Source organism: Corvus moneduloides, chromosome 3 (assembly GCF_009650955.1).
Source record: "Corvus moneduloides isolate bCorMon1 chromosome 3, bCorMon1.pri, whole genome shotgun sequence".
In the NCBI taxonomy this organism is placed as follows: Eukaryota; Metazoa; Chordata; class Aves; order Passeriformes; family Corvidae; genus Corvus; species Corvus moneduloides.
The window spans coordinates 93,086,701-93,104,672 of NC_045478.1; the positions used below are offsets into that span (position 1 = coordinate 93,086,701).

At 40.9% G+C, this 17,972-nt stretch overlaps 2 protein-coding genes across 5 annotated transcripts in view; one reads left to right on the forward strand and one right to left on the reverse strand.

Annotated features, from left to right (window-relative positions):
* Positions 1–15,527, reverse strand: part of RBKS (ribokinase) — a 71,684-nt gene extending 56,157 nt beyond the window's left edge. For all 3 annotated transcript variants that reach the window (XM_032102786.1, XM_032102785.1, XM_032102787.1), the window contains exon 1: positions 15,392–15,527. In XM_032102786.1, the coding sequence (XP_031958677.1) occupies positions 15,392–15,441 (50 nt within the window). In that variant the 5' untranslated portion in view covers positions 15,442–15,527. The remainder of the gene's footprint in view (positions 1–15,391) is intronic.
* Positions 15,528–15,722: 195 nt separating this feature from the next.
* The window catches only part of BABAM2 (BRISC and BRCA1 A complex member 2), a 173,198-nt gene continuing 170,948 nt past the window's right edge, over positions 15,723–17,972 (forward strand). Inside the window, exon 1 of one of the 2 annotated variants that reach the window (XM_032102780.1) lies at positions 15,723–15,828. Coding sequence is in view for 1 of the 2 variants with exons in the window: in XM_032102779.1 (XP_031958670.1) it covers positions 16,089–16,191 (103 nt within the window). In the remaining variant the exon portion in view is untranslated. Of the gene's footprint in view, positions 15,829–16,071; positions 16,192–17,972 lie in introns of those variants that run through there. The other variant, XM_032102779.1, reaches the window with a different exon arrangement.

Below are 17,972 nucleotides of genomic sequence, written 5' to 3' on the forward strand. Positions count from 1 at the left end.
CAGCTAATGTTACTCCAAAAGTAGGCCAAATAAGTTAATTAGAAAAAATGTCACATGGGCTTTCAGGATTGTTACATAAAATGTTTTGCAAAGCCATTTACAACTTTTGACGTAATTTGAAAACACTGACCTGAAAAACCCAAGTTACTATTCAATAGACTCCTCCTTGCTTACATGACAAATTCTGCTCAGCTTTGAGAGGATAAATGCTGCAAAGGATACTGAGCTCTTATGTCTTATGAACAACCACAAACAGAACTTGAAAACTCCCAAAACATCTAAGTAAAATAAAATTACTGTATGTTTTGCAAATTGTGCACTGTACTACTGAATCATATTTATAGAGGAAAGTTCAGACTGAAACATCTTGATTTACTTTGGACATTACAAGCAAGGAATATAATCACTGAGAATTTCAACTGAGTTTTTACAAAACAATATTTAAATGTAAAGCACACAGGAATGCTGCCCACATTTTTTTGTGACAAACGAAAAATCTTACATACACTTATGTTTCAGAGGTTTGGGATGAATAAAGGCACACACATAAGAGTTCTACCACTGCACTAACTTCAACCCTCTCTTCCAGTGTGTGCCACGAGTTCCCTTAGAGGCTAGAGCTGATTAGCATTTGTATTTTCAGACAGACATCCCTTTGGAGGGATGGCATTGAAACCAGAACAGAACCCTTTACAACTGTGTTGAAGCACTGAATCAGAGGTGAAAGCACAACGTACTGAGTCATTAATGCACCTTTCCCGGTATTCTAGGTTTTCTCAAAAAGTTCCCCTCTAAGCAGTGACTAGATCACACTCAGAGATAGAAAATATGAAGAAGGGGAAAGGGAAAGATGTATATTAAGCAGAATTTGCATAAATTAATCCTGAAATTAATCATGGTTTGCTTCTGATTCTTCACACCTAACCACTGTTTGTTCATTGTTTTCAACACATGAAAACTACAAAGATATATTATTACTGTTGGCTTAAACTGATGTGAAGCCATGCCCTCTTCTCAGCACCATTTCCCCACTGTTTCTCTAGTACTGCTTTTGTTGCTTACAGAGCTTCCTAATTCAAAACATTTTTGTTCAAAGGGTCATTTCCATTTGGATCAGCTAATTCATCCAACTCATTATACAGCAGCCAAGGTGGCCTGTGAAGGGAGGAGCAGGAGAGCCTCTAGCCTCTGCTGGCAGCAGTACAGCCAGACTGTCCTGAGCCAAAGTTGGAAATTGCACTTGATACTACTTTGTGTTGAAAACACTTAATGCTCTGTAGCTAAGGTTTGCTTAAGTAGTACAGTATATTTAGCTCACCAGATATATTGAAAAGCAGAGAATATCAGTATGTTTCAGATAAATGACATGCATCAGAAAAACAGAAAAGCACTTGAGTATTTTTCTCTAAAAAAAGCCCCAACAATATTCTCATCAGGCAACTCGGACGGGAAGAGAATTTCTACATTAGATTAAGTATCACCAAAAATGCCTCAAATGACTGTCATTTAAATAGTATCAAAAGAAACACTCAGATTTTTTTTTAATTCCTGAAGAAAGGTAAAGATGATCAGGGGCAGAAAAATAGCAGCAGAAATACTGAATTTTAAACTGACTTAATAAAAAGTAATATAAGGTAAGCTCTAGAATTTAGCTTTGATTCTGTTCTCTTTGAATCACTGAACAAAACTAGCTTTCTCCACTCTTGGGAATTCCCTAGAATGGGGAAAATCCCAGTGAGATTAGAGTAGGTGTAACTAGTCACTGTCTAGTACATACAATTTACTGGCCTTTCATGATTCTCACAACTGAACAAATACAAAGGAGAGAATAGTTCTTGCCTCTAATATTAATACAACATTGTGGTGAAAACGTCTCAGACCTCTTTGGGATCTGGCTTAACATTTTGGTTTAGCCTCGGTCTGTTTTGTCTAGCTTCATTTTGAAGATTTGAACACAAGCTGTGGGAAAGTATCCATAACACGGAGGCAGAAAGACCACAATCTTCTCAAAATCTGATGTTCTTGACTCATTTATGCTTTCACTCCTTTTAATCATCCACTAAAATATCTTATTGGAAGGTAGAAAACTTCCAAGATTTCTAAAGAAACTACCTCAGGAATTTAGTTAACTACAGCTTGGTTCAAGGACGAGGCAATCTGGTTCTAGGTTTGTAGACTTCCTTCAGACCTTTAATGACTGAAAAACCCCTAAAAATCAGAAAATCTCTAATATTTTTTCCCTTTTATGTCCCTGAGCACGACAAGGTTTTCTTTTAAAAAACCCAAAATTTTCAGACAATTCAAATACTTGCCTATTGCTTGGCTGTTTGATGGTCTGGGCTCCCTCTGTACCCCACAGTAATGAACACCGTAGAAGCACTACCCAAGCTGGTATCAGGCACAGCACTTGACACAGAGTAGCCCCTCTGCAGCACAGTGAGATGCAAAAGCATTTCACCATCATCCATTCAGAGGGCTTTTTTAAAATCAGTTTGATTTTACATCAAAAAACATGTGTTACCACAACACAAACAAGTGAATGATAAATTGGTGCAAAGCAGCAGGAATCTTTTCAATGAGTTTTGCCATCAGGGGAAATATGTATTTTACTAAACAGAAATATATACAAATAACACATAAATATACAAACTGTTTATATAAGCACATTAATAGACATATAGATATATATAAATAGACAAACTGGTTTGTAGATCTCATTACTGAGCGGGTAAACAGCTGAAGTGGAACAACTGTAGAAAATCTCTGGCAAGGGAGAAAATTAAATGAATGGCTGTGACTACACGTAGGAGGGCCACAAGAGTTGTATCTTCTTTTATGTACAATCACAGCTTCAAGTGAAAAAGACCAAAACTTGTAACACATAGAATGAGAACAGCTGTCCACAGCTCTTCAAGAACTTCAGTGAACAATTTTGTTGACCCTTTGCACAGAATCAGATCTTACCCTCCTAGATATTAAAAGATTAAACAAATAAAAAGGCATCCAGATGAATGAATGCTCTGAAGCATTTATGGTAGTACGCTGTACTGCATTTCAGTGAAATTATTACCAAGACATCAAAATTCCTAAATTATGTTATGAATACGAAAACTTCAACATAAAGAAATTATTTATTTGACTAATTACCAAAAATAAAAAGCTTTCTCATGAAACAACAAACCTGTAACATTTCCTCACACATTGCCTCACTAGCAGTTAAATTTGGGGAAAAGGTGGCACAACATTGATGAGTTCATAATCTGTGGAATGTATAATTCTGAAGCTGAAGCTCTAAAGAGATTTTAAAACTCAAATAAATCTATCTCCAGATATTTAAGTCTCAGCAAACATTCCATCATTCTCACCAAACATCTGTTTTGTATTTAACAAAGATTGTGGAAATTTTCAGAATTGCTACTCTCTAGCTTTATCTGCCTCCCACGTTGTTCTTCATTGATGTCTCTCGATTACATTATTTTTGGAATGGCAGTTACATAATTATTTTCAATGCAATCTGACGGTAGTGTTAGAATAGACTGTCTCTGAAACAGGCTGTGCTCACCCAGAACTGAAGCAGGCAGCCTACAGTTCCTGTGCTGAACAGAACATTATATCATGATGAAATACCAGTGCTAAAGCAATACAAAATACAAAACAAAATAACCTTTGCAACTCAAGAAAAGAGTGATCTTTACATGCCCAAGGACAGATTAAGATAAACAAGACATGTGAACATTAATCTTTTCTATACCTCCTTAAAAAAAAGTATTTATCAGACAACAGGGAACAAAGTAGAAATAATATGGTTGGTTTGATAAGCCACAGTGTCCTTGTTCTTGTCATCATGATTTTCTATATGCTGGTAAATCAACCAAGTAGTCTTTACTTCTCCTTTACTACCATACAGAAAACAGGGCACCTACTATACAAAATCTTGCTGTCAGTCTTTTTCAGGTAAAAAATAAAAAGAACCCCTGCACACCATCAAGTATTTTGCACGCAAGCATATTGCACTTTATGAACTATAATATTAGGAGAAACATCATGGACGTGTTTTCACTACAGACTCATCAAGATGAAGTACAGTGCAGTCCAAGTGCTAATAATTTTCTTCAATAAGATGTTGTTCTAAAAGCTCATAGGCAGGACAGTAATTTTGTCGAGTATGATATTTTTTATCAAGTTTGTAAGTGCAGTGCTTCCTGCAGAATCCATATGCATCATGAATGAAAAGTATAAGCAAAATAAGACATTGTTTACATACCCTTATTCAATGTACCATAGATAATGAAAGCAATAAACATACTTAAATATATTTATTATATGGGAGTAGATTCGAATAGAATAATTCAGTTGGAAGGGACCTACAACCATCATCAAGTCTAACTGCTCAGCCACTTCAGGATAAATTTCTGGTCAGGTTTTTACTTTGAAACTATCTTACCTAAAGTGTTCTCTGAAGTTCCATCTCATTATAAAGGCATCAACTAAAATCTGGAATTACAGAAACATTAAGGCTTGTGGGGCAAAGATGACAATGTGCAGGGTGTGGGGGGAGTGTGCGTGGGCTTCCCTGGCCAAGGTTAACTCTGCTGTGACAGTTAGGAATCCTCTCTAGGTAAGGACCTTTACCTTTTTCACAATTTAAGCTCTTTTGGGAATGGCAGATCCCTAAATATCAGAAAGAAAAGTGCAATTCTGTATAACCCAGGCTTCTGATGCTTACCAACGGACAACTCCTGTGCCTCCATTTAAGCACAGAATTTAATGAGCAACAGGGAATAAAAACTGAAGAAAAAACTGCACATTTTTCCTGCCTCTATATGGAGTAATATGAGCTCCAGCAAAACCACCAACTGCTTTTTTCCAACAGGTCATTTTTTTACTCAGTTCTTTCTGGGAAAAAGAAAAATGAAAATGGATTTTAAAAATGATTGAACAATACTAACAGGATATTCCCAATGAATAATACTAACAGCATCAGACAATTAGAAGAAGGAGTGAATATTCAATCTCATTGCTGCTGAGAACATGGAAAATGCCAGTCTTTCCACTGAACTTGATCTGCTTATCCTTTATTTTCAGCTCTGACCAATGTTTTTTTCTTTCTGCTGTTTATACTATCAAGGTTTATGCATTTTGTGTAAACAGGGATCTGAAAGAACACAGGAAGTATAGCAAGTGATGGATGGAATAAATTAATGAAAGGGAGTTATGATTCTTTGGACACAAAAGTTATTTTTGAAAGTTAGGAGAGACAGGGAAAGAGCAATACAGAAGAGAAGTGCACTCTAAGAACTTGATGTAGAAGGACAACAAGAAGAGGTGAAAGCAAATTAGAGGAAATTTCATGGTTCAACAGTGACATGCTATTGATGTCACACAGGGAAAAAAGGAGGCAAAAAGGACTAAATTCAGAAATGGAAAGAAGAAAGAATAAAATACAGAAGAGAGCACACTGATATATCAGGGAACATTACCACCTTCTTATTTTATAATTAGTTGTCACAAAGATCAACGTGTTCTACAAAGCTGCACCTACTTTGGCAACATACTAGTGAAAAGTAATTTTGTATTTTCTTCAGGCTCGAAGTATATGGTACAAGGATCCTGAAGGGAACCAGGATGTCAGCATCAAATAACTTACTGCAGCTTGACATAGGAGCTAACAAGTGGAGCCATATAAAACAAGCAAACAAAACCTTACTGGTAAGCTCCTATGGAAAGAACAGCTCAGACAGTTCCTAGAGGCAACATAATATATATGCCTGCCCAGGGTGTTTTTACACAAATTTGTTACCATCGACTCTGTAGGATTTTTATTGCAGCTTTTGATTTGTGCCAGCAGCTCTTTACTGTCGGGAGTACTAAAATTCACCCGAAGATATTTATGTCTAGAAATGCATCTAGGAAAATGGTTATTGCCATTGACAGTACAGCCAGTGAGTAATTCATTAACAAGAAAGAATGGAGTATTAATCACACCATTCTGTGTCTCACAAATGGGGAGAAAATACAATATTCTCTGTGTTGGGTGTTAAAATCTAGTGCCTAACACCTGTTCATTGTGACAAATGTTTTCTAAGGAGTTCCTTTAGACAACTTCCCATTTGACTGTAGTGAATCCTGCATGTCAGACACCTCTGGACTGAAAAGGCAAGACACATTTTATTTTAAATAGTCAAAACCATTTCCAGTAATAGTAGGACAATAACCAAATCATTAAAAAACTGTGGAAGTTATATAGTAAAAGTAATTATTGGGGCTAGAAATTATAGATACTTTCACAACACAACGTAATATTCAATGTGTATCACAGAATACAGCAGAAGCCCAAGGAATGCCCTGCAGTACTGACTCTGCTAGTGCCCAGTGTATTGCTGCTTTCCATGCTACTTACTTGGAACTGCTCAGCTGCTAAGAACCCTACGGAGAGCAAAAGGCAATCATTGTGCTCTCTGTAAAGTGGAGTGTTATAATGTGAAGCAATGGCCATATGTTACAGAGCATTACTGAGATAAAATGGCATCTTTCTGTAGCAGAAATTAACACAACCCCCTTCTCACAGTTATATTGGACAATTGGTAAATAAGCTGTCATCCCAACAGCCTCTTCCCTCATCACAATGATTTTACTTCCTGACTTTTCCTTTTCTTCCAACAGAGGTATCAATTCTGGGTTTTCCAGAGACAGACAAATCCTCAGAAGGAAAGCAGAATGATAGGGAAGATGCATGCTCAGCAGGTTGCTGTAACATCACCTGACTGTACTGTTAGTAAATAAGAGCCAGGTCTGTTACGGCATTAGTAATTTTAGTCTCCAAAAAATACATACAATAATTTTGCCTATCCTTTTATTCCAGCCTGGTTCCATTTCAATGAATGACAATGGAAAAGCAATTTCTTTCTGCTGTAGTCACTCATATGGTAAGAATTTCAGGAAGAACCTTTTCACATCCTAGACTTTCTGTGCAACTGGACACATGCAAGTATGTATGTACTTAGGGTACACCATTTTGACTTTTTTTTCCCCAATGGTCTTACCCAGATCGTTGAAAGAGATATTTTATGAGAGTTCAGTTGTGTTAGGTGGGTAAATAGACAGGCTTAAATGTGCATAAATGTAGTGTGTTTCTGAAATTAAAATACATTACCAAAAAATTACTATTAATTTTGTCTTATGTTGCAATACTCAGACTGAGGATGTGCTTTCTCTACAAACATTCATCTAATGTCTTTACCCTTTCTTTTCACACTCTTTTTGAGGAAAGTCTATTTCCTTGGCTTAAAGGTTCTTAACTATTTGAAGGGAAGATTTAAATTATGTTTTGAGTCCACCACTCTGATCTTGCAGCATTAGCAACTGTTCTAACACTGGACTCTACATTTTAAATGGATGAATTTTCTTTTGCTTATGGTGTTGAAACTGGCCTCTGCTGTCACCAGCCCATGAGAAACCATGTACACGCTCAAGAAGGTTCAACAAAGAGATTCAGCTACTGATAGCTGGAAAATAGGGCACCCACTAAAAAGATTAAAAGACTGATGATCGCATTGTTTAACTTTTGTGGGTAGTGTCTAATAGCTTACTGACCTCCAAAGGTGAAAAATGACATTCTAATGAGAGTAGAAAATTGTGAATCTTTAAGTCAAACATTTAGGTAGCTCTGAATAACAAAACCATAAGGCGTACCACTGGGTTTCAGACAAGTGTTCTTGGCCAGGCAAGAGAACACAAGATGGAGTAGCTGATTTTCCTCTCTCATTAGGAAAATACACCCCAAAAATGTATCACCTGCTAGGATCAAAATGTTTCTAGATTCATTTACTCCATTACCCAAGTGAACTCTCTAGAGGATTAAGCAATAGTTTCCCAGCCTAACATGGACTAAAGCTAAAAGTTTAGTAAATACTAGTTTTATCTCACAAACCATAATTTTTAATTGCTAACACACATAGGAAAGGCATAATCCTCCACTGATGATATCATAGTCTACTGCCATGGAAATGACTGCAATATCATAAACACAGGTTTAAGATGACCTCACTTTCATAGGAAAGAGGGAAAATTCACTGGAATGTGAATGACATTGGGAATAAACACACACAAGTACTACACAGTGAAAAACTCACTTAACCTATAGAAGACAGAGACAACAACTAGACTTGCAGCTGAACAGAAACACGGTTCTCCTGCCCAAACACTGTGTTACTACCTAGGAACCTTTGAACAGAGAGCCCTCTGAACTCCTGTCAGGGTTCCCCTTTGTAAGTTCACCACACCACAGAGGAGTCAAATCCCTGCCCTGACAGGCGTACAGTTTAACCACAAGAACACGAACAAAGTATGGCTATGAGAATACAGTGTAGGATCTCAGAGCAACGTTGTAGCTGGAATGCTTCCTAGAATGAGTAAGTACTTCAGAAGTGGGAGGAAGAGAACTCCACAGTCTCTTGAAGCACACAAAATAACATGAAGTCAGACGCAAATGCAGCAGTACAATCTCAGTGTGGCAAGTGCTAAGCATTTTGGCATCAGCTCAGGAAAATACATATATTTAACCTTCAGCTCTGAAGTACTCTAAGAGGCGTCAAACAACTCAAGGATTGGAAGCTGAAATTTGTGTGTAAGCTTTGTGTCGCCATGAGTTGGGAACATTGAGTACTGTGCCGGACCCCAAGTTGAGATGAGAAAAGAAGCTTGAACTGAGAAAAGGGAGTGGAGAAATGTACAAGGCGATAGTGATCTCACTTAAGAAGAACCTTTTATCTTGAAGGATCTCAAAGCAATTTACAAACTTAAACAGACCAGACACTGCAGCTGGTAGGAACAGAAGCAGACAGCTGGGAACTCATTCATGGGAAGGAGGAGGTAACAGAGGACTCACTCAGTGCCATTATCTTCCAAAATACTGTGCTGGGAGAAGACAGCAGGACTAAAACAGAGTTTTCCCTGAATTTTGCCATGCAGCCATGTGAGAAAATTGCAGAAAGCAAGAAGACAGGCAGAGCTGACAGAAAGAGATGCAGAAAAACAAGGGGCCTTTGGACAACTGGGGACCTGTCACTATTAGGGACTGTAATTTCCCTGCTTTTTATTTCAACTTCAACTCTATAGATAGACTCTTCACACCTTCTGCAGTAAAACCTTTAGTAATTCCTATTATTTTTGCCCCTTTTAATAACTTACTCCAATACTCTGTACTTATTCCTATCTTTTTACAAAGCAAACTGCCCTTCTTCCTGTCCTTAAATTGCAAAATGTTTTCCAAATGCCCAGTAAGGCAAATAGTGCTGCTCTTGGTGACTGGGATTCATGTAGTACCGGCTTGACTGTAGTACCACAAGGGGTATTCTTTAGCTCAAAAGCACTACTAAATACATACTATTAAAACTTAACCAGGTAAACGAGTCTAAAACACAAGAGGCATATTAGTTATTGCTGAAATGGAATTGCCTCTGGAGTAAAGACAGCACCTAATTACAGTACACAGTAGCATAGAACACAAAATGAAGACACCAAATGAAAGGGCAGGTGTCTTCATATCAATTAAATAGAATCCAGAAAGCAACACTTTTGTTGTGCTTAACTTAAAAGACATTGTGTGACCAGTTTCACATTCGTATTTCCCAAGACTTTAAAACTTCCATGTTTCCATTTAGGAAGCAGAGGAAAAAACCCGTTTTCATGGATAAGAGCCAAAGGCAAAGGCTGAGCAGGTGTTCTAGCACCACCAGTCCTTCTCAGAGAGGGCCCACAGCATCCTCTGTGGCACAAACAACAGTTTCTTTCAGAAGGTGCCAGCTGGGATCAATGGCGCACTGTCTCTTGCTTGGGGTTCATAACCTTAGTTGCAAATGCAGCCCTTGTAATGGGTTAAAAAAAGTCCCTGGTGGCCTTGCCCTAGTTATTCTGTGTTAATTTAAGAAGCACCCAAGCAGACATTTTCCCTCCTTTTCCCCTCTTCAATATTTTGTCATTTTTTGTTAGAGGAACTTTGTTGGAAGTTTTTCAAGTCTGGGGTATAACACCAAACACCTTTAACATGCTAGAATGTTAAACTGTGTCTCACCCTAAAGTAAACTATCACTCGGATTTTGCTGGAGGAAGACAATTTAATGCCAGTTTGCAGCAGTGAAAAGCTTCTTTTGACATGAATGAGCTTGGATCAGGCCCTGTATCAGCAGTGTTTGGGCCAGTAGAGATATTCAAAAGCTGTATACGCACAGAAGACAATTTTCTTACTGAATGCCATTACTGAAGATTTCATCAACTTGATTTTTATCCCATTTTTCTTTTTGGGCCTCCAAGACACAGCTTTCTTCCTGCCACACAAAAGAAGGCAAACAGGAGTTTCTCTAAACATTTAGGTTCTCTAAAATCAGAGAACCCAAATGTTTAGAGAAACAATCAAATGCTGAGCCTGTACATCCTGCATCTAATATGCACCCAAACTTTGCTAGGTCAGAGAAGAAGAAAGACAAGGGGCAGACAGCACTGGGTCTGAAATCAAGCCCAGATTTTTCACTATTACATAAATGAAACAATTCACAGATGACACATTCACTCATGCCTTGATGTCTTTCACTGGATCCAAAGATTAATTTCCTCTGCTGGACTAAGCTTGTATTCCTTCACAGTTGTGCTTTCCCATGCTGCTGGCAATGGCAGATTGACTAGAATGAGGAGTGGCTGCTGCAGGGGAAGCATTACAGATTAAAACAAAAACACAAATGAAATGGATTTGAAGGATTCTAGAATACTTTGCTGCTAGGAGAAGCTGAAGAGAAAAAAATATCAAAACAAGACAAAACCATTAAAAGTTGGTGACATGCATGAGAAATGGTGGAAATGAGAACATGTGTGAGATCTGGAAACAAAGCAAAGAAGAAAATGAAGTCATATGCGAGACTTCCTCTGATCACTCAAAAGAAACGTAAGAAAATGCCTTTTTCGCATTCCCATCAAAAAAAGTCTGCAATTATAGTTTCAAATACTGCACTTTTAAAAAAGAAAGTACAGACATAGTTTTGGATCATGGACATTTCCAATGTGCCAATGAGCCATTTATTTCAGCACTTCAGCAGACTATAGTCACCACTAGAGACTTAAAAGGAAGACATAGAATCTCACTTATGAGATACCTTTGCCATTTGGCCCAAGCACAGGTTGTGCTCAGTTAGCAAAGAGGATTTGATGTGTTTGGGATGTTAATACTGATGTGTGCTTGTCACCATTGTCCACTGCAGTTCAGCAACACACTACTCTTCATGGAGCTCAGTGCTTCTCTGCCTTGTCTCTCTGTCTTGCTGAATGCTTACAGTCAATCGGTTTAGTACTTGCAGTAATTATTAATGGTGGTTGTTACAACAAGGGGGCTGGAAGCAGAACTTTTAGTTCTACTCCCTAAAGGGAGTGAAGAATTGTGATGAGAGGAAACAGGTCCACAGAAAACTAAGACTTGAAATTCTGAACATTCTTGCAAATGCAGTTTTCCACTATTTGGACTGTGGTGTCATTCTCTTGAGTTAAACTGAGAGACTGTTGTTGTTGTGACTATCCAAAGACTGCTTTTCCATCTTACATTTTGTTCTATGCTTCTGCTGTTTTCAATTGCCATGCCAAAGTTTCTCCTGTTTATTCTAATTGTTTTAGTGTGTCTGACTCTCATTGGTTTATATGTTTAGTCTTGTCCTGGTTTAATATGAATTAAAATGCCAATGCCACGACCAGTCTGCAAATATGAGTCAGAAGAGAAACTATTTAAATAATACTGTGGATGCTACCCATCTGGTTTGATATCTAGATCATATAGAATAATGCTGTTCTTGTTTTCTACTACTATTGCCTGCTATTGCCAATGAAGTGTTGATTGTGATTGTGACCACAAGTATGTTTTGCTTCTGGTCCTAATAAGCCAGAAGAGTGTGGTTTACTGCATGTATGTACGTGAGGCTGTTTTGATCATATGAAGTTCACTTTAGAAAACCCACATTCTGCCACTGCAGCGCTACAGGACAATGAGAAAAGAATTTCCAATGAGAACAGTGTTTCAAAAGCAAACCACTGGGCCCCTTCCTTTTAGAAGAATTTTAAGACATGCTACCCTTTCTTCTGAATTTGATTATTTCTCAGAATTACATCTGTGTATCTGTCTTCAACCAAAGGCCCCTGTCCTTTTCTGTCTTGGTCATTATGTAAGATTCAGCACATTTCAAACTGTACACTTCCATTTCACACAGATGTTACACTTCTTTAAATCATTAGTTTACTGTATTGAGTAAAAACATTATATGCTAATTTTTTTTTCATGGTGAATCTGGCTATGATACCTCCAACAGTGGCTTAAAGCTTTTCGGTACCTTGCCTCTACAGACCTGGGAATGCTTAACATTTAAAGTTTGCTACCACCATTTCAAGTCTGACCCTGAGCTTCTAGCTCTCCAGACAGAGGGCCAAGGTTGTGTCCTAAAGGGCCAACAGGGTATTTTACCAGTTTAAGTTATAACACAGCATTGTCTAGCTCTGGCAGAGTCTCAATCAATATTATTATCTTCTAAGAAAGGTAGGCTTTAGTGTTGAGTGGTGAATATGCCCATTAAACACAATGTGTACAAAAATGTGTCCGGCTTCCTCTGTGTAACTCACCAATTTATTCATGCTCCTCCAAATGGGTGATAGGCATTTAACATGATCACTGCTGCCCATGTCTTTTATAAACAGAAACATCAGCACAAAGGACACACCCACAAAAACCTGATGCTCCTTCATTCCCACTGAAATGAACCACAGCTTTAAATCTAGAATATGCAGCCCCCTCTAAATCCCAGATACAAAGACAGTCAAGAGTTATGCTCCTGGAATCTAATCCTAACCCCAACCTGGCAGTTTTTATATTGCATAAAGCTTGTTTATAGTTTCCTGTTCCACCTAGGCACAATCAAGCCTACTGCTTAGTACTTTCCGGTAATTTTACCCAGATTTTCATAACCCAGGATACATTTAAACAATGTCTACATAGGTACTACGTGGAAATTTTAGTCAGATTAAAGTGTTGCCAGCTAAATTTAAACACACAGTTTTTCTTATTTCATTAAGTGTCCAAAGTCCTGTGCTAGTAACAGAAAGAATGAAGCCGTCCCTTCTTTTTCAGCTCAACTAGATTATTTTATCACTCATAAAAAGCCCTTTACTGCTACTTAAAGCAGAAGCTAATAATGGTGAGTCGCATATATACTTGTGATAGCATTTGTACACTTTAAGAAACCCTCTCAACTCACTGAAAAGTGAAATGGCTTTTCTTCAGCCACTTAATCTCAGTGTAACAGCATCTATCACTCCAGCCCATGGTGTAATCTCTGGTTACAGTATGGCCAGTTAATATCCCTTCAAATAAGTGACTGCATTTCTAGCATATCAAACTTGCAGCCAAAAAAAAAAAAAAAAAAAAGGAGCAAGGAGTTTTCTTGTTCGTTTAAGTGTCAAGAAAAGCCCAAAGCTGCAGTTGTCAGCAGTGCTTAAACTGGCAGACAATTTTTTGATTACTTTTTTCCCCACATTTTAGACAGAAAGGAAAAGGAATGTCTTGAGGTTAGAGCACCATGTTTTACATTTCAGTGCAACGTCATATGCATCTGAGACCTCATTCACACATAACGTCAAGATCAGTTCCACAGCTCTTACTCTGACTTATAAGACAACTATTCTTCCTGGAAAGCTGCCAGCATGTTCTGCAAATTACATAAAGCATTAAATCTTTCTGACACAGGTTCTATGATTATTTAAGAGCCTTCATCGTTTCTGTAACACAAGTCTGTGCCTAAGCACTACTCACTCCTCAGCATGTTCCTCTAACCATGTGTTCTGCACTTTCTTGACCCACAGGCTTTGGTATAATTGTCTGTTGATAAAGGATTTTTTTTAATTGCAGAATTCCTAGCAGGACAAGCTGATGCAGTCCAGATACATATACTTTAAATCCTATTTTAACCAAGTCTGCATACAGAGTATGGAGACAGATGTGTTTAAAACAGTGCAAATCAAAGACTGATTTGCAAGTTTACTGGGACTGACAAGGCCAGCCAGTTCAGGTTAGTATTTGCATCGTGAATTCTTGCAATTTTACTTGAATTCTCCTGTTATTTAGTATTGACTGTAAAGCCTAGGCTACTGGAACCAAGAGCTTTCATGAACTTCCGTACTTCAATTTTTAAAAGAACTTTCCAGACCTTACCTATGTACAATAAAGAAAAAGAAGGAAAAAAAGACAATGAGACCCAAGTATTTAATTCAAAAAGCAAAATGCTCAGAAAATGAATAAAGATAAATTAAGATATTCTTTTAAAAAAACTTATAAAATAATTTTAAAAATAGCTTTGGAGTGCAGAGCTGCTAAATTTTTGAGGGCTTCCTATATGCACTTCTTGGTATGTTTGGATACGAATACCTTGGGAGGCCCTCCCTCTCTCTCCCTCTCCCTCAATCTCATTTCAAAGTGTCACACAAAACGTTGTCTGCAAGTAATCAATTTACAACCTACTGTTTCATGGAGCTAACCATGGTTTCTTTGCAATATTAACCTTACTTTCTCGCTTTTCCAGTGCAGACAAGTGTGCTTTGAACTGAAAATGTGTTACAGTTGACCAGCTTTATTTACTTTCATAAAATTGTTTCAGACTCCTCTCCTGATAACGAGTGTCAAGAGTTCCAGGTTTCCCGTGCAGGTGCCTGCGAAACGCTGCCTCCATGGCCAAGGCCAACACCGACCCACCCGGCACAGCTGAAAACACAAACCAAAGTCTCTCCTCTCTCCAGAGTCAGAGATAGCTGATCAAAGCTCCAGCACGTTCAAACCTCTCCCCGTTCCCACACTCTTCTTTCAAAGCACTATTTGCAGCTGACATCACCCGGGCGCAGCCGCCCCGCTTCACAGAATCTCAGAATCCCAGAACGGGTCAGGTTGGAACCGACCACAGTGGGTCACTTGGGGGTTACCAACCTCCCTGCTCAAGCAGGGTCATCGCAGAGCACACGGCATAGGACTGCATCCAGACGCTTCCTGAATGTCTCCAGTGATGGAGACTCCACAATCTCTCTGGGCAACCTGCGCCTGGGCTCAGTCCTTTCCTCTGCCACAGCTACGGCTCCCTTTGCCCCGGGCCGAGCGCTCCGCCCGCCGCGCCTGGCGCCGACCCCGCTTCTTGCATCCCGGCCTGGGGGAGAGACGTGACACCCGCTCGGTTCGGCCCGGGGCACATGCCGGCCGGGCCCGGCCTGTCCCGGGAAGCCCGGCGTGCCTGCGCTGCGCCCCGGGCACCGCGACGCCCTGCGCTCCCATGACCTCGGGGTCGCTCCGCCCAGTGCGGGCAGGAAACCCCCAGCCAGTACTAACCTGACCAGGTCGGTCATACAGGATCCCACCACCACAACCTCCGCGGCCATGGCGCCGGGGCGGCCCTTGGACCCTGACCCTGACCCGCCCCGGGCCCCGCCGAGGCTTCTCGGGTTGCCATGGGCGACGGGCTGCCCGCGGGGACCTTCGCCCGGCAGGGCTGCCCCTGCCGAACGCCTGTTGCCACAACCGCCCCCCCTCCTCTTCCTCCCTGCCCCGCGCCGCTGCGGCGGCGACGGACCGAACCGCCGGCCCCCGCCCTGCGCGGCCACACAGCCCGCGCAGGCACCTGCGGCGGACGCCAATATTGGGCCAGTGAAGACCCCTCCGACCCGGGTGGGAGAGGCGGCGGCGGCGGCGCGGGGGGAGCGGAGGCGCGCACGGCGGGCGCGGGGGCGTGCACGCCGTTGCCAAGCGGCGAGTTCCGGCCGCCGTAGGTAATGGCGGGGCCGGGACGGGCGCGATGGGGCGAGCGAGCCGGGCAGGGAGAGCGGGCGGGAGCGAGCAATGCCACAGCCCTTCCCGGGACGGCGGCGGGCGGAAGGCGACCCGGAGGCGGGAGGCTCTGGCCCGGAGCCGGCGGAGGCCGGTGTTAGCGCCGCCGATGGGGCGGGGCGGGGCGGGCGCAGCGCCGCGGGTGGCGGCACCGGCTGGGGAGGGAGTAGGGCTTGGCCGGGGTCAGCCCGGAACGAGACTGATGGGCGGGAAGTTCCCCCTGAACATGGGGAAGAGCTTCTTTGTGGATGACCGAGCACTGGAACAAATTGCCCAGGGAGAGTGCGGAGTCTCCATCACTGGAGGTATTCAAGAACTGCCTGGATGCAATCCTGTGCCGTGTTCTGTAGGGTGACCCTGCCTGAGCAGGGAGGTTGGTCCAGATGACCCACTGTGGTCCCTTCCAGCCTCACCCATTCCGGGGTTCTGAGCGTTCTTCCGTGCCAGGGCTTAGGTAACTTCGGCATTTACCCGGGGCTCCGCAGATCCACATTGCTGATCGCATTCCATGGATGTGTTCGGGCACGGTTGCAGGAGGCGGCGGTCGTGGGTCCCCTCCTTTCCCCACTCACACCCAGGCACATGTTCCTGCCACCCCCGAAGTGAAAACCACACTACCAAGCTTGCCGACGGCCACGCCAAGAGGGTTAGACAGGAGAGGTCCTGTCACGCTTCCAGGTCTCCATCACAATAGTCACCTTTTCCTTTTTAAAGCTTCACTTAATGCCCATAATGGTATGGCCGGTGGTGGAACGACAGAGTATCTTGCATCCGGACTCTCTCTGGTGCCCAAAGCAGTGCCCGGGACTTCATGGTTGCTCTGAAGCCTGTGTAACATTAGCCCCAAGTCACAGTGATAGCCAGCTGAATCTAAGAGGATTCAACTATGAGTTTGTTTGCTTCTTTCAAAGGTTTTGTTTTGGGAGGGAAGCAGTCCAGCGAATTTTGTTTTTCTTAATTCCCCTGAGTTTGTTTGTGTTCAATTTCCAGTACTGTGGGAAACTTAAGCTGAGGAAAAAAAATGTATGTGACAACTGAAACTTAGGAAATGGGTACGAATTATGTTCTAGTTTGTAAAGCCCTTTGTTTACAAAATAAATCAGTGAGTTTAATTGATAGCAACCCTTTAAGTATTGTGTATCTGGCTTGTTAAATAGAAGGTTTTGTGATTTTTAAAAATGATGCAATAAAATACAGAAAAATGCCAAACAGTCATTTAGATCTTGTTTTGACAATATCTACGAATTTTATTAACAAAAAGATAAGGAATCTCATTTTAAAGTTCATTTTGGAAGATGCATCTGTTCAGCTGTGATCACCACACATACCATGTCTCGCAATTTCACCCTCATAACACTTACAGTCCCCGTAAAATGTGTCATTATCAGAACCAGTTCTGAGATCTTAATGTATAACTTCAGGATTGCTAGAAGGATAGCTTGTTTTTCAGCATGTTCTCATGGTTTAAGAAGTTCTTACTTTCATCAGTCCAGCTGCCCCTGCTTGAAATTACTCTTCCCTACAGCAGAGCTGGCAGACTGAAGTATGTGTCCTGTTGTAACCATTCTTGTGCAAAGTATTTTAGCTTAAACTAATTTTTTATTAGCAGTTTAGTCTAAGCCATTAGACTTTGCACTGAAATATGTCCAGTATGGGCTTGTGTCCTCTCAGTCCCTCTGGGGAAGAATAAAGGTGAGCAGGCAGAAATTTTTAGTAGAAAAGTAGCAAACCAGAGGTAGTATCTTAAACTGCTCTAGGTGTTTGCTAAACAAACTTAAGTTGTTCCACTGTCAATTAAACAAATCATCTATGAGAACACATTATGTGTCAGGGCATGGATACTTAGTCTTCAGTTTCTTCACTGCCATAAAATGTAGGAGCCAGTGTATTAAAGATAATTACTATTTTTAGGAAGTCTTACTTTATTAATGTTTCTGTTTACCTTAAAGTGCCTGGCCTTTGCTTTATTAAGATACACTCCGAATAGCTAGGACAAACACTCTTGATCATTGCTTCCTGCTACTCCAGTGTGAATGGCTTTCATGAGAACAGAATGTGAAATCTAACGTTGCTCCCAGTTGCAGAG